At 39.0% G+C, this 23386-nt stretch overlaps 1 protein-coding gene across 4 annotated transcripts in view; it reads left to right on the top strand.

Annotated features, from left to right (window-relative positions):
* Nell2 (neural EGFL like 2) overlaps nt 1–23386 on the top strand; it is a 315760-nt gene that overhangs the window by 85293 nt on the left and 207081 nt on the right. For all 4 annotated transcript variants that reach the window (XM_075960452.1, XM_075960454.1, XM_075960451.1 and 1 more), the window contains 4 exons: nt 19515–19688; nt 19776–19872; nt 22225–22297; nt 22472–22554. In XM_075960452.1, the coding sequence (XP_075816567.1) occupies nt 19515–19688; nt 19776–19872; nt 22225–22297; nt 22472–22554 (427 nt within the window). The remainder of the gene's footprint in view (nt 1–19514; nt 19689–19775; nt 19873–22224; nt 22298–22471; nt 22555–23386) is intronic.

The raw sequence follows: 23386 nt of genomic DNA, 5'->3' as shown, positions 1-23386 counted from the left end.
TTTATTTATTTATTATGTATGGAATATTCTGTCTGTGTATATGCCCTGGTTAAATGAAGTCATAGCAGAAAGCACCCCAGTCTTCGGAAAGAGCTAGGCATCCAGGTACAGGAGCCTATAGAAGCTCAAATAGACAGGGTAAGAAGAATTCCACCCTTTGTTACAGTATAGTCAAACTGTTGAAAGCATGAGACAAGGAAACATTTTCAAATCTTCAGAGAAAACTACTGTCACATTTTCGGCCAGTCCTCCTAGACTAAGAACGGATTTTTCTAGCAGGTGCCCCTCAAGGCCAGAAATGATGGATCGCAAGTCCTGAAAGAAATCAAGCCCCAACTCAGGTTTCTATTTCCAGCAAGGCCACCCTTCAAAATTAAAGAATTCATGACTTTCCAAGGAAAGAAAAAACTAAGGAAATTTATGATCAGCATTCCAACCATACAAAAGATGCTTGAGGGAATTCTATGCCAGGAAGTATAAGAAACTACTAAAGTAACATTATGATAACATATGAATGTATAAATTTTACCAGAGGAGAAAAACAATCCAAGATCATCAATATAGTAAACCATCACATACAAAGATGATAGGAGCAAAAGAAGCAAAAGCTGTTCAGAACAACCAGATGAGAATCAAAATGACAGATGCAAAGGCATACTTTTTGAATGATAACTAAATTGAGATGGCTTAACTCTCTAATTAAAAAGTACAAGTTGGATATATGGATTCAAAAAGGAGAGACCCAATAATACTCTCCCTACAAGAAAGTCATATCATCAGAAGAGGTGCACACACAGGTAGAAGGTTGATAATCCAATTCATAGAATTTGGACTGCTATCATAGAAGATGAACTGGTATCTGATTAAATAAATTTTAAAATAAAAAATAATAAGAGGAGACACAGAGAGTAACTGTATGATGTCAAGAGATCAACTCATCAAGAAAATATAACAATTACAAATCCTTTTATAGCTAATGTTGAAGCTACCGCTTGTCCAGGATACCATTAGATATAGTTTTTTAGTTTTGTTATTTTGTTTTTTTTTTTTTTTGGTTTTTCGAGACAGGGTTTCTCTGTGGCTTTGGAGCCTGTCCTGGCACTAACTCTTGTAGACCAGGCTGGCCTCGAACTCACAGAGATCCGCCTGCCTCTGCCTCCCGAGTGCTGGGATTAAAGGCGTGCGCCACCACCGCCCGGCTAGATATAAAAGGAAAAATAGGTTTCAATCCAACAATAGTGGGGATTTTGATTCTACACTGTCACAACTGGACAACCTCTCAGACAAAACATCAACAGACATGATGGTTAAACTACCATTTATAGTCCAAAAAACTTCAATTATCTGTAGACCATTCTATCCTGAGGCTGAAGAATACACATTCTTTTAACTAGCACATGGAAATTTCTCTAAAAAGGAGTTTACTATGGCTTAGAACAATTCTTAATGAGCTGAAAAATATGGAAGTTATAGCCACAATCTTTTTTTTTATTACGGTGGAAGAAATAGAAAGATTTAGACAGTTTATAAATATATGGAAATTGAACTTTTAAATAAGCAGCGAGTCTCTTTCAAATTGGAAGGACAAATTTTAATTATCCTTAAAATATGAAAATGAAAGAACAGCATATCAAAACATTAGGGATAACAGCAAAAGAAACACTAAGAGATGTTTTAGCAATAAATACCCACATAAAAATGTAGAAAGATTTCAGATATATAATCTGATAAAAACAAGAACATATCACAGCCAAAATCAACAGAAAAAAAAATAAATAACAAAGATCAGAACAAGGTCTAAAATCACAACACGAAGGAACAGCAGAAGAGATGGCTCTTTGGACAAATAGACTGAGGAAACCGCCATGACAGGACTTAAAGAAATCGGAAAAGATTGTTTTTGAAAAATGTGGATAAAAATAATGGAAAATCTAAAAATGGACCTACCACAATTGGGTTAAGGAGACAGGAAAACAAAACTTGAAGATATTAATAACAAGTGCATTGCCAGAAACTCTGTGGAGAAACAGAATGTGCAGAGTGTATGTGTTACAAAAGGTTCTCACTAGGTCAGCGCACTTTACAGCAGCCGCCACCTGCCTGCTCCAGGGGCTGAGACCTGCCTGCTCCAGGGGCTGAGACCTGCCCGCTCCAGGGGCTGAGACCTGCCCGCTCCAGGGGCTGAGACCTGCCCGCTCCAGGGGCTGAGACCTGCCCGCTCCAGGGGCTGAGACCTGCCCACTCCAGGGGCTGAGACCTGCCCGCTCCAGGGGCTGAGACCTGCCCGCTCCAGGGGCTGAGACGTGCCTGCTCCAGGGGCTGAGACCTGCCTGCTATAGGGCCTGAGACCTGCCTACCAGCTGCTTATTCTTCACAGCTGGATTCCCCCAATAAAACAGAGGAACACAGCAAATATGAAAAACTCTGATTAAAACATATAAATAATACTGATGTATAACTTTATACTATTACTTTAGAAAGTTTGAACATAATGCATGTTTTTCTATGATTATATCATTAGAACCAACTAGCAGATGATAGAGAAAATGAGAAGGAATAGGAAAACTGTCAGCATTTGATGCTTTTATATTTTATACATGAAATCATCAGATCCTAAGTTTACTGCTTGTTCACTGTAAGCTTTTTCAGATCTTTAAGGAACAAATATTTATTAAATTTGTTCCATGGTGTGGAAAAAATGACAAATTCTCGTTGTTCCTTTGAAGGCTCTCCATCCTGATTCCAAAGTGTGGGCACATTCACGTGTGTGTGCACATCACCTAGGTACACACACACACTCAGCCCTAAGACAGTGCCCGGTATGAACAGCGATCCTAACATTTTCACTAAAATGCTCTAAGACGAATTCCAGAGATATATTAAAAAAGAGAATATTGTAGTATGACTTCTATGAACATGAATATGAATGTTCATATTCCAATATTTGTGATTTTTAGCACTGCCTATTAATGCACCTGTAATAATTATCAATAAAACTGTGATGTATGTAAGTCAAAAGATTGAGTGAAGTGATTGGATCTCGTAATTTGTGTGAGATCCATGAGTTACATCTCTAGTAGACAATGAAGTCACTGATCAACTTGGCAGTGGAACTCCCTACGTTTGCTTGGTACCTTAATCTATTTTATCCATTCATACATACTCAAAAAGTAGCTGCAAAATTAATACTTGCTTGGCCATCCCCAAACTGTAGACCCATCTCCCTGCCTCAGTTGTACTCTTGTGTCTGTCCCGTACTGAATGATCTTAATGCACCATCTAACTGCTTGCACACACATCCTTGCTGTGCCACACATCAGTCCATTTGCTCTCTCAGCCTAGACAAATGTTCCACATCTTCACCGCCACACTGATAACCCATATAGCCTCACTTACAGGATAAATTGAGACCTAAAAGAAATCCAAAGAGAGTTTCCAAAGCTACTTCCCGCCGCTGACTGTAACCATGGGCATCTTTTCTTCCCAGAGGGTGTCTTTGCATTCCCTGTCCATGACCCTAACCAAGGCAGTCACTGTAACTGTATTGCAGATCCCATCCTGTTTCAAGGACATTGCTGCAGGACTATGAATCTTTTTTAGTGTTTTTTTAGTGTCTCTTCTCTGGTGTATTTCTTTGAGCGTATAAATATTTTCAAAGCAATGAAATCCAACTTCTCCTGTTGATGTCATATTTGTCTCTTTCAGTTGCCCCAATGTGCCTCCTCTTGCTTTTTCCTTGGTTCACTCTACTTAGGCATAGCTCCACTGTTTCACTAACAGTCATCATGATGTCTCTGTCCTCAGTTTTGTGTCTCCATCCTATTGAAGTTTAAGCAGCAGTTTGTTAGGCTGACAATTCACTCTGCCCCGGCTTCACTGCTCACACTTCTGACTGTATCCTTTCTGTAACATGAGGGGGGACTGCTTGTTGGGGGTTTCTGTCCCGCCCAGTACCCCACAGCTGGCAAGCCCCAAAGAAAATCACACAGAGATCTCTATAAGTTATAAAGCTGATTGGCCCATTAGGTCAGGCTACTTATTAGCTCTTATAGCTTATATTAACCCATTACTCTGATCTATTTTTGCCATATGGCTGGGTACCTTTTTCAGCTGGTAGGTCACATCCTACTTCCTTGGTGGTCTGTGCTGGACTGGGAGGAATCAACTTCTTCCTTCCCAGAATTCTCCTGTTCTCATTGCATCACCTCTATTTCCTATCTGGTTTTCCCGCCTATACTTCCTGCATGCCCAATCAGCATTTATTTAAAACATGGTTGACAAAATACAGACAATTATCCCGCACCACTTTCCTTAGTGGAACTTGTCCTGCCAATTGGATGATGCTTTTGTGAAGAATGACCACATAAAAATCTAAGATTTCAAATTTATAACCTAATAAACATAAAGACATATCACAACCAAAATTATCAGAAAGAAATAAATAAGAAAGATCAGAGCAAAATGAATGAAATCAGGTCTAAAATCACAACATGAGGGAACAGCAAAGAAGATGGCTCTTTGGACAGACAGATTGAAGAAACTGACATGACAGGAACTTGAAGAAATTAGAAGAGATTGTTTTAGAAAAATGTGGATAAAAATAATGGAAAATCTAGAAGTGGACCTACCAGAATTGGGTTAAGGAGAATGTGTCATTGTGCTTCAGACAGGCATATCCAGTGAGTGCCTCATCTTCCCTCGGATCTTTGGGTTATGTAGCTGTTCAAGTCAGAACCTGGGATCATCACTTTGGTTGAACTCACTTGAATTTTTTCTGTTTCTGAAAGGCAGAATTTGCTTTTCAGTACTCAGACCAAAAACCATGACAGTTTTCCTCAATACCTTCCTTTATCTTGCATATTAATTCTGAAAAATAAAAACTTTACTGTTCTCCTTTTTTAATGTCTGTTGGGGGAAGCCGCTAGTTCATTTCCCAATCACCCTGACTCAAAATAATCACATAGAAACTATATGAATTGCAATACTGTTTGGCCAATAGATTAGGCGTATTTCTTGCTAGCTCTTATACCCTAAACTAACCCATCTCCATTAATCTGTGTGTGAACATGAGGCCGTGGCCTACCAGCAAAGTTTTGGCGGGCTCCAGTGGAGGTATCTGTCTCCTGTGGGTGGCTACATGGCTTCTCTTTGACTCTGCCTACTCTCTCCTCTTCTATCAGCTTGGAACTCCCACCTTGCTCTATTCTGCTAAGCCACTGGCCAAAACAGCTTTATTCATTAACCAATAAAAGCAACTCATAAGCAGAAGGACTTCCCACACCAAATGTCTGCAGAGTTTTTTCATTCTTCGTACCTTCCCTGGCATAAGAAAGCCCTAGAATAGACTTCAGGCTCAATTCCTGGTAGACTATAATCATCTCTGTTATGTACTGACAATGCAACCAGCTGCTCCGAGAACTCAAGGCTTTCTACAGTAACTGTATTAGGCTGTTCCCTTAAGTGGCCTGCCTCCCTGCCTGTCTGTACCCTTCTGTCTGACCTCTTACTGTTGTGCCTCTTGATCCCTTCTGTAGCAACACCAGATTATTTACTGTTCCCTGAGGTCATGAAGCTTCCCACTCCCCCAGGACCACTGATCTCCAGGATTTTCTCAGATGGAAGTCTTCTTGCATGGCCTCACCTGAGTTTCCTGTGTTAAGTATTTCTGCTCACTTCTACTTATTTTCCTTCCCCACCTCACTTTCTTCAGATTTTGAAAAAAAAAAAAACCAAAACCAAAACCAAAACCAAAACATCATGTTAACCTATTGATTTCATCGAATATCCTTATTTATTTTAATATACCCTGTTAGGTCTCTTCTCATGCCTTAAGTTTGCTTCTGCATTTTCAGTGACTACAGCTGACCTTGAGAGAAGGAGGAAGAAAAGTTGCTAGATGAATTAATGAGGGAGTAGATGCAAGGACTCCCTTGAAACGAGTGTGACATTTGAAATGGCAGTTTAATTTTTGGCAATTTATTCCAAGATGATAATTGTACAAGTGCATAGAGAAACATGTATTGAAGTGCTTTTTGTTGAGAATGATAATTTGAGTCATTAATAAGAAATTAGAGTTTAAATTATGGTATGGCTATATTATGAAATATGCATCCCTTATAAAAGGATACCACTCTGTTTTCATTGACATGGAAAGATAATTTATGATCAAATAGAAGGACAATAAATAACACATATAAAAATCTAAGTGTTGATATTTTGCTCCCAGGGAGACCATTAGTAATCCTTTTTTATTTGTTTTATTTTGAGACAAGATCTCTCTACGTATCCCTGGCTGTCCAAATACTCACTATGTGGGTCAGATTGGTCATGAACTCATAGATATTTTCTGCCTGTTTCTACGTCTATAGTTTGGGTCATGACCCCTTTGTGGGAGTGTCAAACAACCCTTTCTCAGGGATTGCCTAAGATGACTCGAAAACACAAATATTTACATTATGATTCATAACAGAAGCAAAATTACAATTATGAAGTAACAATGAAAATAATTTTATGGTTGGGTATTACCACCACATGAGGAACTATATTAAAGAGCTGCAGAATTAGGAAGGTTGAGAGCCACTGCTCTACATCCAGAGTACAGGGATTGAAGCCCAGCCAACAAGACCATTATTAATGTTCTGGCTAGTTTTACATCATCTTGACCTCAAAACTGCCTCCATAGATCCAGCTATAGGCAAGCCTGTAGGACATTTTCTTACTTGGTGTTGATGTGGGAGGACACAGTCCATTGTAGGTAGGGCCACTCCTGGGTTGAGGGACCCAGATTGTGTAAGAATGAAAGCAGGCTGAGCAAGCCAGTAAACAGCATCCCTCTGTGACCTCTGCATCAGTTCCTGCTTCCAGGTTCTGTCAGTGATGAGCAGTGATTTGGAAGTGTGAGCCAAATAAAGTCTTCCCTCCCCAAGCTGCTTTGGTCATGGTCTTTATTACTACAATAGAGACCCTTACTAAGATAAGGAGCCTTACTCATCTTCCTCCTGCATTGCATGTTTTATGAAGTTAATTCTAGCATTATTTTAGTTCATAAGATTGTGGGGGTATTTGTATATGTATGTATGTTCATTTGTGTGTACATGAGCATGTGTGTCCATGTATGTGTATGCATGCTCATGCAAGCGTGTATGTGAAATGCTTCGCAACTAGTCATTTACCTGCTTTTTCTTCCTACAAGGCATAAATATTTAGCTTGGAGGTCACAAATGCACTTCATCAAATTTGTGAACCTCTTATATAATTTACAACAAGTCATATTTTACATATGTGTATATATGTGTCTTCAGACAACCAGTGTTATTTGTGTTTCCCAGTATCTTTCCCATCCTTACAACTGGGTGCACTGTGTCTGTCCTTCAGAACAAGCACACCCTCCTCTACTTCTCTGTGTCCATCCTTCAGATCAGGCTAGCCCTTCTGTACTTCTCTGTGTCCATCAGAACAGGCTAGCCCTTCTGTACTTCTCTGTATCCATCCTTTAGAACAGGCTAGCCCTTCTGTACTTCTCTGTATCCATCCTTTAGAACAGGCTAGCCCTTCTGTACTTCTCTATATCCATCCTTTAGAACAGGCTAGCCCTTCTGTACTTCTCTGTGTCCATCCTTCAGAACAGGTTAGCCCTTCTGTACTTCTCTGTGTCCATCCTTCAGAACAGGCTAGCCCTTCTGTACTTCTCTGAAGCTATTGTCTTCATGTCTTTGTCTAATTTCTCCTTGCTTGCTCTTTTTCATAACTTAGCAGAGGCAAAAGAGAGGGCTTATTCTCAAGCAGTTGCTACCTTTGTTTCCAAACTCTTGTCATTGACCTGCATCAATTATACATAACATAGGCTCCATAAAGACATTTTATGTAAGTAAATCATGTCCTTTGACTGTATTTATCTCCATGCCAACCTGCTTTCTTTGTGGCCCACCCTTTCCTGATAGCTCCCTTGGCTCCCCAGCCTCACTTCTCCTTTCTCTTCATCTGTGTGATGTATCAAATAGCTGCTACCTTTTCTCCAGCAGCTGACATCCTGTGTGTTTGAACATCCCTGTGCTGCGAGTCAGTCTCCTTAATATTAGTGCTTTGCTAAACCTGTTCTTTTTCAGTCTTTGTCCAGGACCTTTCTCAGTTGGATGTTTTCAAAACACAGTGCCATGAAATCCCCTACTCTCTGAGATCAAAGGGGTGGTCTTGTGTTGTGTTGCTTCAGGGATGGACCTGACAGAGTGATGAGGAAAGAAGGAAAGACAGATGAATGGACAGACACATGGATAGAGAGCCTGGGCCAGCCTGGGTGACCTGGGCTTTCAGCTGGAGAAGCCACGGTACTTCACTAACCCCCACAAGCTCAGGGAATTTATTACACAGAGTTGTGCAGGGAGGCAGAGTTATTGAATACGGCTAAGCAAAGAGGTGATGCTGTTGCATGCAGACAAACAAGGAAGCACACTGTACATGTACAAACTGGGTCAAAGGGACAGCTTTAGCTAATCATGGTAGGAGCAGTCTCTCTAGAGGAGCAGTTTTCAAGTCATAAATATCCTGGGGGTGGTGGTGAGAAAGCTATGGAGAACATTTTCTGGATGTACTTGTATTCAGGCCTGAGGAAGACCTTGCCATCCAGCTGAGCATGATGTTGTGGAGGCCTTGGCATGGCTGTGCCCATGTCAACATCACTCAGTCACTCAGAACTTCACTCCACTTCAGAGCTTCCACTGTTCCTCCTAGTCTTAGAATTACTCTGTTTTGTTGACATCATGATTCATAGTAATACATTACCTTTATTTTGTGTGTGGCTATTTTCCCATTTGTTATATGGGGTAACTTGGTGGAGGGGTTGTTACTAAAGCCAGGATATTGAATGTCAGGGCTTCATTTGTGAATTACTTACAATTGCTACTGATTTTTTGTCTTGGTGATGTAGCTGTGGCTCCCTGGATAACTTTTTTTCTTTTTCTTTTTTTTTTTTTTAAAAAAAACTATCTTTTCTCATTTTGCATACCAATACCAGTTCCCATTCCCTCCCCTCCTCCCATTTCATCTACCTACCTCCCCACCTTCCATCCACTCCTCAGAGAGGGTAAGGCACATTGCTTTGGCGAAGGACCAAGACCCTCCTGACAATATCTAGGCTGAGAAAGGTATCCATTGAAAGAGAATAGGTTCCAAAAAGCAGTAGGGATAAATTCTGGTGCCACTGCCAGTGGCCCCACAGTCTGCCCCAGCCATACAACTGTCAACCACATTCAGAGAATCTAGTTTGGTCCTATGCTGTTCCTTCCCTGTCCAGCCAGAATCAGTGAACTCCCATTAGTTCAAGTAAGTTGTTTCAATGGGTGTCCCCATCATGGCCTTGGCCTCTTTGCTCATATTCTCACTCCTCCGACTTTCTGACTGGACTTTGGGAGCTCATCCCAGTGCTCTGATGTGGATCTCTGCCTCTGTTTTCATCAGTTGCTGGATGAAGGTTCTATGGTGATGTTTAAGATAATCATCAATCCGACAACAGGGCAAGGCCAGTTCAGGCACCCTCTCCTCTATAGCTTAGGGTCTTAGCTGGGTTCATCCTTGTGGATTCCTGGGAATTCTCCAGTGCCAGGTTTCTTCCTAGCACTATAATGGCTCCCTCAACCAAGAAATGTCTTTCCTTGCTCTCTGTCTCTCTCCTTTCCCCATCTCGAATACCCTGTTCCCTCAAGTTCTTCTCCCACCTCCCCTTCTCCTCTCTTCCTCTCCTGCCCTTCCCATTTTTTCCCCAGGAGATCTTGTCTATTTTCCCTTCCCAGGGGAATCTATATATGTTTCTTTTAGGGTTCACCTTGTTTCTTAGCTTCTCGAGGGTCATGGACTATAGCCCTATTATTCTTTGCTTCACAGCTAGTGTTCACTTATGGGTGAGTACATACCATGTTCATCTTTCTGGGTCTGGGTTGCCTCACTCAGGATTTTTTTTAAGTTCCATCTATTTGCACACAAACTTCAAGATGTCATTGTTTTTTAACTGCTGAGTAGTACTCAGTTGTATAAATATACCACATTTTCTTTATCCATTCTTTTGTTGAGGGGCATCTAGGTTGTTTCCAGGTTTTGGCTATTATAAATAATGCTGCTATGAACATAGTTGAACAAATTTCCTTGTAGTAGGATTGAGCATACTTTGGGTATATGCCCAAGAGTGGTATTGCTGTGTCCTGAGGTAGACTTGATCCCAATTTTCTGAGAAACCGCCATACTGATTTTCAGAGTGGTTGTACAAGTATGTATTCCTACTAGCAATGGAGGAGTTTTCCCCTTAATCTGCATGCTCTCCAGTATGAGTTATCATTGGTGTTTTTTATCTTACTTATTTTGACTGGTATAAGGTATCTCAGAGTAGGTTTGATTTGCATTTCCCTGGTGGCTAAGGATCTTTTGGCCGTTTGAGATTCTTCTGTTGAGAATTCTGTTTCATTCTGTATCCCATTTTAATTGGATTATTTGGAATTTGATATCTAATTTCTTGAGTTCTTTATAAATTTTGGAGATTAGTCCTCTGTCTGATGTGGGGTTGGTGAAGATCTTTTTCCATTCAGTAGGCTGCTTTTTTTTTTATCTTATTGACTTTGTCCTTTTCTTTACAGAAGCTTCTCATTTTCAGGAGGTCCAATTTATTTATTGTTGCTCTTATTGTCTGTGCCACTGGTATTACATTTAGGAAGTGGTCTTCTGTGCCCATGTATTGAAGGCTATTTCCCAGTTTCTCTTCTATCACATTTAGTATGGTCAGATTTGTATTGAAGTTTTTAATGTATTTGGATCTATTTGCATTCTTCTACATGCTGACATTCGGTTATACCAGTGTCATTTGTTGAAGATGCTTTCTTTTTTCCATTGTATAATTTTAGCTTCTTTTTTTTAAGATGTTCATAGGTGTGTGGATTAATATCTGGGTCTTCAATTCAATTCCATTGGTCAACCTGTCTGTTTTTATGCCAATACCAAGCTGTTTTCACTACTATAGCTTTATAATAGACCTTGATGTCAAGGATGGTGATGCTTCCGGAAGTTCCTTTATTGTATAGGATTGTTTTGGCTATTCTGGGTTTTTTTGATTTTCCATATGAAGTTGATTATCTGTGAAGAATTGTGTTGGGATTTTGATTGGGATTGCATCGAATCTGTAGATTGATTTTGGTAAGATTGCCATTATTAATTTGATCCTTCCTATCCAAGAGCATGAACGATCTTTCCATTTTCTGATATCTTCTTCAATTTATTTCTTTAGAGACTCAAATTTCTTGTCATACAGGTCTTCACTTGTTTGGTTAGAGTTACCCCCAAGATTATTTTATATTGTGACTATTGTAAAGGATGATGTTTCTCTGATTTCTTCTTCAGCCCATTTATTATTGTATATAGAAAGGCTACTGATTTTTTTTAGTTGATCTTGTATCTTGCCACATTACTGAAAGTACTTATCAGCTGTAGGAGTTTCCTGGTAGAGTTTTTGGGGTCACTTATGTATACTATCATATCATCTACAAGTGAAAGTTTGACTTCTTCTTTTCCAATTTGTATTCCCTTGACCTCCTTTTGTTGTCTTATTGCTTTAGCCAGAACTTCAAGAACTATGTTGAGTAGATAGGGAAAGAGTGGACAGTCTTGTCTTGTTCTTGATTTTAGTGGAATCCCTTTGAGTTTCTCTACATTACTTTGATGTTGCCTGCTGTAAATTGATTTTTTTTTATGTTTAGATATGTTCCTTGCATCCCTGGTTTGTCCAAGACTTTTATCATGAAGGGTGTTGGATTTTGTTGAGTGCTTTTTCAGCATCGCTGAGATGATCATAATTTTTTTATTCTTTCAGGTTATTTATGTGGTAGATTATGTTGATAGATTTTCATACATTGAACCATCCCTGCATCTCTGGGATAAAGCCAACTTGATCATGGTATATTTTTATATGTTTTTGTATTTGGTTTGCCAGTATTTTATTGCATATTTTTGCATCAATGTTCATGAGGGAGACTGGTCTGTAATTCTCTTTCTCGGTTGAGTGTTTGTGTGGTTTTCACATCAGGGTAACTGTATCCTCATAAAAAAAAGTTTGGCCATGTTTCTTCTGTTCCTATTATGTGGAAAACTTTGAGGACTATAGCTATTAGCTCTTCTTTGAAGTTATGGTAGAATTCTGCAGTGAAACCATCTGTTGCTAGTGTTTGGGAGGCTTTTGATGACTGCTTCTATTTCCTTGCAGGTTATAGATCTATTTAAATTGTTCACCTGGTTTTGTTTATTTTTGTTATGTAGTAACTGTCCAGAAAATTGTCCATTTCTTTTACTTTTCCAATTTTGTGGAGTATAGGTTTTTGTAGTATGACCTAATGATTCTCGGGATTTCCTCAGTGTCTTTTGTTATATCCCCCTTTTCATTTTTGATTTTATTAATTTAGATGTTTTCTCTCTGCCTTTTGATTAATTTGCAAAAGGGTGTCTATCTTGTTGATTTTTCTCAAAGAACCAGATCTTTGTTTCATTGATTCTTTGTATTGTTTTCTTTGTTTCTATCTTATTAATTTCAATCTTCAATTTGATGATTTCTTGTTCTCTACTCCTTTTTGGGTGAGTCTGTTTCTTTTTGTTCTAGAGCTTTTAGGTGTGCTGTTAAGCTGCTAGTGTGAGATTTCTTCATTTTTTTTATGTGGGTACTTAGTGCTATAAACTTTCCTCTTAGAACCGCTTTCATAGTATCCCATAGGTTTGGGTACGTTGTGGCTTCATTTTCATTGAATTCTAGAAAGTCTTTAATTTCTTTCTTTAATTCTTTCTTAATCCAGGGATGGTTCAATTGAACACTGATCAATTTCCACGAGTTTGTAGGCTTTTTGCAATTAGTGTTGCTGTTAAATTCTAACTTTAAACAATGGTGATCTGATAAGATGCAGGAGGTTATTCTAATTTATTTGGTATCTGTTGAGGTTTGCTTTGTTAGCGAATATGTGGTCAATTTTAGATAAAGTTCCATGAGATGCTGAGAAGAAGGTATATTCTTTTGTGTTTGGGTGAGATGTTCTGTAGATGTCTGTTAAGTTCATTTGAGTCATGGCATCATTTAGTTCTCTCATTTCTCTGTTAAGTTTCTGTCTGGTTGACATGCCTGTTGTGGAGAGTGGGGTGTTGAAGTCTCCGACTATTAGTGTGTGGAGTTTGATGTGTGATTTAAGCTTTAGTAATGCTTCTTTTATATATGTGAGTGCTCTTGTATTTGAGGAATAGATGTTCATGATTAAGACTTCATCTTGATGAAGACTTCATTCCTGTGATGAGTATAAAGTATCCTTTTCTGTCTCTTCTGATTGATTTTAGTTTGAAATCTATTTTTCTTTTTCAGATATTAGGTTAGCTATACCCGGTTGTTTCTCATGTACATTTGATTGGAAAATCTTTTCCCAACCTTTTACTCTGAGGTAATGTCTGTCCTTGAGGTTGAGGTGTGTTTCTTGTATACAGCAGAAGGATGGATCCTGCTTTCATATCCATTCTCTTCTCCTGTGTGTTAATTCCTATTATTTTTTGGTGGTACTGTTTGTGTTTCTCTTCTTTGGGGTTTGTTGGTGTGAGTTTATCTGTTGCCTGTGCTTTTGTGGGTATAATTAGATTCCTTGGGTTGGAGTTTGTCTTCTAGTATTTTCTTTAGGGCTGGATTTGTGTATAGGTATTATTTAAATCTGGTTTTGTCATGGAATATCTCGTTTTCTCCATCGATAGTGATTGAAAGCTTTGTTGTGTATAGTAGTTTGGGCTTGCATCCATGGTCTCTTAGTATCTGCAGCACATCTGTCCAGGTCCTTCTGGCTTTCATGGATTCCATTGAGAAGTCAGGTGTAATTCCGATAGAATTGCCTTTATATGTTACTTTGCCATTTTCCTTTGCAGCTCTTAATATTTTTTCTTTATTCGGTACATTTTGCATTTTAATTATTATATGGTGAGAGGACTTTTTTTTTTGTTCAGTCTATTTGGTGTCTGTAAGCTTCTTGTACCATCATAGGGATATCCTTATTTAGGTTTGGAAAGTTTTCTTCCATAATTTTTTGGAATATATTTTCTGTGCCTTTGAGCTAGAGTTCTTCTTCTATCCCTATTATTCTTAGGTGTCCCAGATTTCCTGAATATTTTGTCTTAAGAATTTGTTGGTCCTTGGACTTCCCACAGGGCAGGGAACCCTAATTGCTCTTCGGGCTGACGAGGGAAGGGGACTTGATTTGGGGAGGGGGAGGGAAATGGGAGGCGGTGGCGGGGAGGAGGCAGGAATCTTTAATAAATAAATAAATAAATAGAAGAATTTGTTGGATTTAACATTCTCTTTGACCGAAGAATTTATTTCCCCTATAGTATCTTCAACACCTGAGATCCCTCTTCCATCTCTTGTATTATGTTGATTATGCTTGTCTCTGTAGTTCCCATTTTTTTACCCAGGTTTTCCATTTCCAGAATTCCCTCAGTTTGTGTTTTCTTATTGCTTCTATTTCACACTTCAACTCTTGAAATATTTGAACTGTTTGCTTCTTCTGTTTGTTTTTTTTTTCGTGAGTTTCTTTAAGAGGCTTATTTATTTTTTCCAATTTTTTGTTTGTCTTTTCCTCCATTTCTTTAAGGGAATTTTTCATATCTTCTTTAAAGGTCTCTATCATCCTCACAAAGTTACATTTAAAATCGTTTTTTTTTCCCTGCTTTTTCTGCATTAGGATGATCAGGTTTCTTTGATGTATGACCACTGGGTTCTAGTGTTACCATGTTGCTTTTTAGGTTGTTGAATGAATTCTTGCATTGGCGCCTACCCATCTCTTCCTCCAATTGGTGCTGGCAGTGCCTTTGCCTTTGGTTCAATCCTTGCAGTTGCTGTCTGTGTCTTTGGGAACTGTTCTTAGTCTGCCCTCTATTGTTGCTGTCTGTGTCTCAGGGAGTTACTGAGGTATCTTTTGGCCAGCTCTCTTAGTCCATTCTCTTGGTTTTTTCTCTTGGTTCACTCTATTGGTTCACTCTGTGCAGTCATAGCTTGTGCTTCAGAGTTTCTCTCTTGGGCCTCTCTGTATAGTTGCAGCCTTCAGAATGCTTCAGAGTTCATTTGAGGTCATGGGGGACAGAAGGGTTTTGGCTCCCTGGGTATTTTATTCATGAAATTTTTTTCCAGGAAGACTTCTAGTGTCCTGTTTTCATTGACTGTGAAATGACTACCTTCCATTTTGTTTATGTATTTATTACTGGGGATCTCTAAGATTCGGCATTGCTTATCTTGTTTAAGGGCACATTCTCAACATATCCCATGACAATATTTGCAAGAGTAATTAAACTAACAGACTATTATTTTTTAAAAACTGCTTTTATTTATGCTTTCATGTGAGAAAGGTTTATTTTTATTAAAAATAAAGTGCCTAAGAAGCTGTCAGTTGTTAGTCACTAGATGTTCTCAAGCAATCTGGATGATTGTCTTGATGGGAATGTCCTAGATGAAAGTGCAGTGTCATTATCTGGGTAGATTCTAATTAAAGTACTTTCTGTCCCAGAGATTCACATGCACTCAAGATACAATCCAGTGTAAATTTTCATGGCATTTCTGTAGGAAGCATGACCGCACCATAGGAGCAGTAGGTCTCCACACTGGTGTATGCAAAGTGTTTATTCTTTGTCCAGAACCACACAATATACACATTTGATCCTATTCAATTCTGTTAACAGTGGTTTGAGATTTCCATTCATATTGTCCCCATTTGATAGGAAAGGAGACTGAAGTTTAGAAAGGGTCTTAACTGTCCCATTGCTGCATTAGTACAGTGGAGACAGAATTAAAGCTCTGTGGTCTCTTCGATTTCTGAATTATTGAGCCTTGCTGATGACCAGATATCATTAAAAATAATCAGAATAACATGACTAGAGTTTTTCGGTTTTTATAAGGGATATCAATCAAAGAACACAATGCTTCTTATTATTTCTTTGACATCTGAGGCAACCACTGGAAGTAGCTGGGGGACAGAGCTTTCCACAAGGGATGACAAATGCCACCACACTCACAATGCATGTGCCTCTGCTGGACCTTTGCATTTTGTTGTATTCTACTTTTTACTGACTTTGCTACGGCTCCCTTCCTGCCACTGTGGTCAACTTCTCTATGAGTGGATTTTTCTCCTGCTTTGCCTTTAGCTTCTGTCTCCTGCTCTCTGCATGTTCCCATGGGAACTACAGGCAACCAAAGAATGCTGAGAGCAGGAGAAATAGTCTTCCCTAGGGAAGAGCACATCAATTGGTGCCAAATGGTCAACCCTGAAAACATATATACAAGTAACACAATAGAGGCAGTGAAGGTTTGTATATAAATACATATCATGATATTATAATCGATTTATATATTATATTATATATTATAAAATATATATAAAATATAAAAATATATAAAATTGTTACATATGTATGTAACAATTACTAAAACAGAGTATGGATTTGATAAAAAAAAACATGGAGTGATATATTGGAGAGTTTCGAGAGCAGAAAGGGAAGATAGAAATGATATATTTATATAATCTCAAAAATAAATTAAAATTTTTTAAAATGTATTTAATTTGCTTGTTATTCCCAGAGATGGATTTAAGGTAGACCTTATAAAGATATTGGCTAATCAAGTGTTAGCATTACTGAGTGTTTCCTACTTTGTGTGTACGATGTTGTATCTCCATCATACATGTGAGAAAATGGAGGCAGGAAGAGGTCAGGCCAGGTCATGGGCAGCTGTGAGGGACAGAGTGGAACTTGGAGCTCAAAGCCTGTATGATTAGCCACTTGCAGCTATGTGTTCTGGAGCGATGCACATGACGAAGAGTTTGTCATTTATAGTGGATGATGTCTTCTTTATCGTCAGTGAGGTGCCACTGTTTTCTAATTCAGGATTTCAGTGTAAGCAACATTTCTACTGCTAACTAGAGGAGGGTGCCTGATGGCAGCAATGAGGCTCTTGGCTCAGTATGTTGAGAATTAGCAGGTATATAGAAGTGGGTGGTGTGCTTGCAAATGTTAATTGTTTTAAAGAGCAAATGCTTTTCTATCCTCAAAGAGCTAACTAGTTGAATTGATAATATAATGAGTATTTGTTGTTACTGATACGATCAGGTGCATTCATAAGATTGTCATCCTAAAATGTTCACCGTCACTACACTGTCACGAGGAATGGTTACTTTTCAAATGATAGCAGATATGGGTGAGCATATGGAGGAAAGTGAACTCATACCCCATGAGTGAGAGTGAAAAATAGTTTATTCATCATGGAAAATCATATGGTATTCCTCAAAACACCTCACCATATCTGAGCACATATCCAATGAGGGAATTGGTGTGTGAAGGCTATCTGCACTTCCATGGCTTTGGCAGCAATATTTACATTTGCAAGATATGAAATCAGCTTAAGTGCCTCTGAGTGGGTAAGAAAAAGTAGTCCTAAAAATAATGAAATCTCATCATTTAATGAATCTGGAATATAGTACAGTATATGCAATAAATTCAGGTGTAAAAAAATAACTCACATATGTTCGCTCTCAAAAGTCGAAGCTAAAACTGTTGACCCTTTAGAAGTCTAAAGTAAAGAAAAGGTTACCAGAGAATGAGAGTGGATGGGGAAGGCAGAATGAAGAGAAGTTGTTGGTAGGTAGAATAACAGAGCTAAATAATGATAAATTTTAATACTCTAAACCACAGTGATTGATTTGTTAACACTTTATGGTGTGTTTTAAAACCATTAGAATAAATGACTGTGTTCCTACCACAGAGAACTGATAAATGTTCTATCTGGTTAGTATGCTAGTTACTCACATTGCCTTCTTAACATTCATCAAAAGAGACATTATACCAAAAATTCATCAATTTGTTATAATATCAATTAAAACTAAATGTAAAAAGGAGTCAGTCTTCTGTTTGTGACTCTGGATAACCAACTTGATTATTTTTCCTCTTCTTCCTTCTTATTGGCTTTTAAATTTTTATCAGTTCTTTGACATTTTTATACATGTACACAATAATCATATCCACCCCCTCTCACTCTCAATCTCCCTATAAGATCATTGCATCTTCCTCCCAACTTCCTCCCTTTCTAGTCTTTTATTTGTTTTTAATCCACTGAATCTAATGAGTGCTGCCGTATGTGTGTGCATGGGTATGGGATTGTCCACTGGAGCGTGAGAAACTTCCAGTGCTACAACTCTAGAGAAGACTGATGCTCTCTTTAACAGAAGCCATCCGTCCCTAATAGCTTCTCCGCGAAGCATGAGTGCCAAGGAGCACCATTCTATACTGGAACTTTAAAAAATTAAAACATAATTTAATCACTTTCCCTCTTCCCTTTCCTCCTCTAGCTAGCCTTTCCTTTGCCCACGTATTCCCTCTCTCATATTGATGTTTTTTCTTTGATTTTATATACATGTGTGTGTGTGTGTGTGTGTGTGCATACAACCTTCTGTGTCTATTTTTTTATTATTATTTTCAAGACAAGATTTCTCCGTAGCTTTTGGTTCCTGTCCTGGAACTACCTCTTGTAGACCAGGCTGGCCTCGAACTCACAGAGATCCGCCTGCCTCTGCCTCCTGAGTGCTGGGATTAAAGGCGTGTACCACCACTGCCCGGATACTCTGTGTCTGTTTTTATTGCTTGTGTGTCTATGATTTCGGGATGGACTAAGCACTTTGTATTGGATAACCAGTTAGGGAGCTCATCCTTTGAAGAGGTCAGTTCTCCCTCTCTCAGTAGTCATTACCTGCCTACAGTTCTTTGTCTCGACTGGCATACCTTGAAATTTCATCCTCCTAACTTATATTATGGAATTTTTACTGGCTTGATCTTGTGTAAGGTAATAACAGCTACTGTGAGTTCATGTGTACAACAGCCCTGTCATTGCCAGAAGACAGAATTTCACAACAATCCTTTCCATTTTTTCATTCTTTCTGTCCCTCCCCTGTGATTCTCCCTGACCCTTAAGGGGGTGGTGGAGGTAGTGATGTGGCACAGTTTTCTTCCTGTGGCTGACTGCTCAGTCCCTGTCTTCAGCGCTTTGCAGTCCTTGGCTCCACATTAACCACCACCTACTGCCATTTAGAGGCCTCTCTGGCCTCGGCTGAGAACAACACGACTCTGTGGATGCGAACATAAATATTTAGAAGGCATGGCCATTTAGTAAAACAACATCATTCTCCCCCATGGCCTACAAATTTCTTAGACATTACTTTAGACCATATTAAAAGCATCACTTCTTCCCTCCTTCCTCCTTTTCCCCCAGCCCGGGTTTCCCATTCCCTCTTAAACCTTAGTTTCCAGTGTTCAAGCCCCATCTTTTCCTATTACCTATGCTCTGCTATCTCCTGTTGTTTGCTACACTTCTTACTTGGAATGTCTGGTTGTATTTTATAGAGAGAATAGAACCTATGTGTCTTCTCCATCTCTCTGGAGAAGCAGCTTATGTAGTCATTGCTGAGATTTTCCTGTGGCTCTTCTCTGTGAAGGTACCTGGAACTGGAAAGCAGCGGCCATCGAAATGAGATCAGACTGCATTACCGCTCCGGCACTCACCGTCCTCACACGGAAGTCTTTCCTTATATTTTGGCTGATGCCAAGTGGCACAAGCTCTCCTTAGCCATCAGTGCCTCTCATTTGATTTTACACGTCGACTGCAATAAGTAAGCGAATCATTCTCATTTCAAGAATTGGAAGACTCTGAGAGATTCCTGTGTGCTCATGGCATTCTCCGATATTCTATCTTCCAGAATCTATGAACGAGTGGTGGAAATGCCTTCTACAGACTTGCCTCTGGGTACCACGTTTTGGTTGGGACAGCGAAATAATGCACATGGATATTTTAAGGTATCGTTTAGCTTGAGTCTGAGCATGAATTTAAAATGGAAATACTCTCTAGTGGGTTTGCAAAAGTTCATTTCACCTTCTATGGCATGAAACAAAAATCCTGGTTGTGCCTTTTTACTTTATGTATTTCTATTTGCTTTCTAGTTCTGCTTTTTAGAGCATTTAATGATGTATTTATTTTTATTTATGTTTATATGAGAATGTTGGATACCTTGTAGTTATAGATGGTTTTGAGCTACCCCATATAGGTCCGGGGAACTGAACCTGAGCCCTTTGGAAGAGCAGACAGTGCTCTCAACCACTGAATCGTCTCTCCAGCTCCATCTTAGACCAATTTTAAACTGGTAAAAATAACCCCCACTCACATTTTAATCTTTCTATATTACAGAAATGGCAATCAGGCCATAATTAGTAATCAATATGACATTCTTGAGATTAAGAATTCAAAATTGTAAAAATAGAAAATGTTAACATAGAAACATCCCACCCGTGAGATGTCACCCATGATGATGCTTTTACAGAGTCATTAGTAACCCGGGGTTGGAAAAATGAGTCATGGTTTCCTCATGCACCAATCCCTTAAACAGAAAGCCATTAAAATTTATCTCTAGTGAAAACTTGGAAGCAGTCAGAATTTCCTCACTAGAGAGGATCAGATGCTGTCCCAGCTGAATATCTGCAAGTCTTGAGGCTGAATAAATAGAGGCTAGATAAATGTTTACCAGCGGCTGCTCATTGTGTGAACATTTCCCCAGTACTGTGACCATTGGGAAGTCAGAGAATGTGAGGGATGTCCCACCTGTGGACTTATGGAGTGAGGAGACACCAGTCAATTCAAACTTCTGAGCCCAGTATGTAATGTTAGAGTTAATTAAATTATATTAACAGAGTTAATATTAAGAAAACTTAATATTACCTGTTCTCTGGAAACCAGATGGTGTGACTATACTATTTTATTTAATCCCGCACTTTGAAAATATCGGTGAGGGTCTTTTCTCCTTCTCACACATATGCATCAACCTACCCAGAGAGGTGAAGTAACCTGCCCAAAGCCAGCAGCTAGTAGGTGACAGATGTAGGGAATTGATTCCATTCTTTAAAGCCCTAAAAATCAATGCCCCTTTCCCATGCGAGGGACGACAGATGCATGCTGCGGGTTCCAAATCTCTCTCTATTTAATTATGGCCGTCTTGGAGTCAGCTGTGGCCTCACAGTCCCCACACATGAATTATTTGTATGGCTATGTGACTTGCCGTCTTTATTGTGGTCTGAGAACAGTGCCCGTTAGGTGTGCAGCGCAGAGCTGCATGGCGCACACACCAGCCTGATTTCCATGGGGCTTCCATCAAGTCATAGCTACACCCAAGCTACTCCTGAAATCCGAGGTCAAGAAACAGACCTAGTAATTGCCACACTGGGTACTGAAACAGTTGTCACTCACGTTGCCACTTGCTGCTAATCACAGTAAATATGCAGCTCAGGTGGTGAGTCTTTATAAGGACGCTATGTTCTTCCGAGCATATCGGTTACAGTCACCCATGTCTAGACTTTCTACTTTGCGTTCTTCAAGAGGATCACATTAAACACAATGAAAGTACATGAAGCTCATAGGAGATGGGGTGGTGGGAAAGAGGGAAGGCTGGAGTACCTTAGATAGGGTTGTTTTTATTACCACTGGCCTTGCTTTGAGTCCGTCCAGCTAGCAGCTTAGGCTAGGGGTGCTTTAAATGTACAAACTTCTGTGTAAAGTGGGTCGCTTGCTGCTGGCATTTAAACAGCTTCATGCTAAACTTCCTGCGTTCCTAAGCACCCTAAAAAAAGCCTTGCTTTACCTGCTTACTAAGTCCATCCTTTCTGAATCGGGAGATCAACTTTAAAAAGAAACTCAGTAAAAAAAAAAAAAAAAGAGAGAAATGTTTAAATGGGCATAGGTTTCAAGACTCAGTTTACCTACCCTTTTCCTTTTGATCATTGTTAATACAAAACTGGTCTCCGGTCTATGGTGATAAAGCCCAACATGATTTTTATGTTGATTCTTAAAGGTCACGTTGAAGCCCTGCTTCTGTGGTGAACTAAAAATAACTTCCCATAGCAATAAGCCTATGACCACATCCTGGAATCTTGACATTTAATCTTTAAAAACATTGTCTAGGAAAACTACCTGGGTAATTCTCTGTTTTGCCTGATGAATCTCCTTCCGTAACATGGGCTGGTCCGGAATAAATCCAGGAAGGTTCTAGATCCAGGGGTTTGGGAGGATCTGTTCTTTAACGCTTTTCCTCACGAACTTGACTATTGAGCATAATTTCGGGAAAGGAAAATAATGCTTCTTTTATTTTTTTTTATGCACAGGGAGTAATGCAAGATGTGCAGTTACTTGTCATGCCCCAGGGGTTCATTGTGCAGTGCCCGGATCTTAACCGAAGTAAGTCTCTTAGCCCTGCACTGCATGTTGGGATGAAAAGTAGGACTCTTACCTCGTTTTGTTTAGAATGCCAGTTTGAGATTGGAGTTCACACATACGGGCTGTCAGTCCCGATTTAATCAGATCAAACCCCTGATGAACACAGCTTGATCAGTGTCCTGTTTGTAATTGCAGCCTGCCCAACGTGCAGTGACTTCCATGGACTTGTGCAGAAAATCATGGAGCTGCAGGATATTTTATCCAAGACCTCAGCCAAGGTAAAAAACGACTCAGAAATACACCGAGAATGCTCCGCAGTCATGTGACTCCAAATAGCTCCTGTATCACCATAGATTTTCATCTTTGAGACATTTCTTTTACAATTTACTGGGACTGAATTGAGACTTTTGCTCAAGGAAAAAGGTTATAATGTTTATTAGGGTTTATAAATATTTAAATCCTAGTCATCTGTATAACAAATGACTCAGTAAATCAGATCTGGAGCAGAATACCTGCTTTATACTCTGCTGTACTGCTGCAATATCTTTCATTGCCTAATTTTATTTCTTCTTATGATAGATTATTGTTATTTATAATTATTTTATACTATTCAGTTATTATTATTATTCTTCATTATAATCAAGGAGGTGTAAAGACAATGTAAAAATATGAACATCAGGTTTGGGACAAGAATACGGGTTATGAAGAATTTTTAGCTGTTATGCTATATTTGTAGGCTCATTCACCAAAGGCTGAAGTACATACCAAGTTAAATGTCATGTTCACCAGATTTCAAATTTTGCAAAGTATTGAAGGATATTTTTGAATGCTGTGTGTATGTGTGTGTATGCAGTTTGTTATTTATATGCTGTCAATTCTAAATCTTTTACTTGAATAAACCTATTAATGGAATTAAATGCTTTTTAAAAATGAAAAATTCTCCCTTGCCTCATGGATGGTGTTATTCTCAATTAGCCTCAATTTGTGTCTTGTAAATCATGATTTTTGTTTTAAAGATAACTTTTCATGTGTAAAGTGTTGACATGCTTCTCTACAAATTTACAGGCTTGATATACTTATAATAATACTTTGCGGTGGCTTAATATGTTT

The sequence above is a fragment of the Microtus pennsylvanicus genome, chromosome 2 (genome assembly GCF_037038515.1).
Source record: "Microtus pennsylvanicus isolate mMicPen1 chromosome 2, mMicPen1.hap1, whole genome shotgun sequence".
Lineage (NCBI taxonomy): Eukaryota > Metazoa > Chordata > Mammalia > Rodentia > Cricetidae > Microtus > Microtus pennsylvanicus.
Note: the sequence above shows the minus strand (reverse complement) of the source record. Positions and strands in the feature narration are given on the sequence as shown.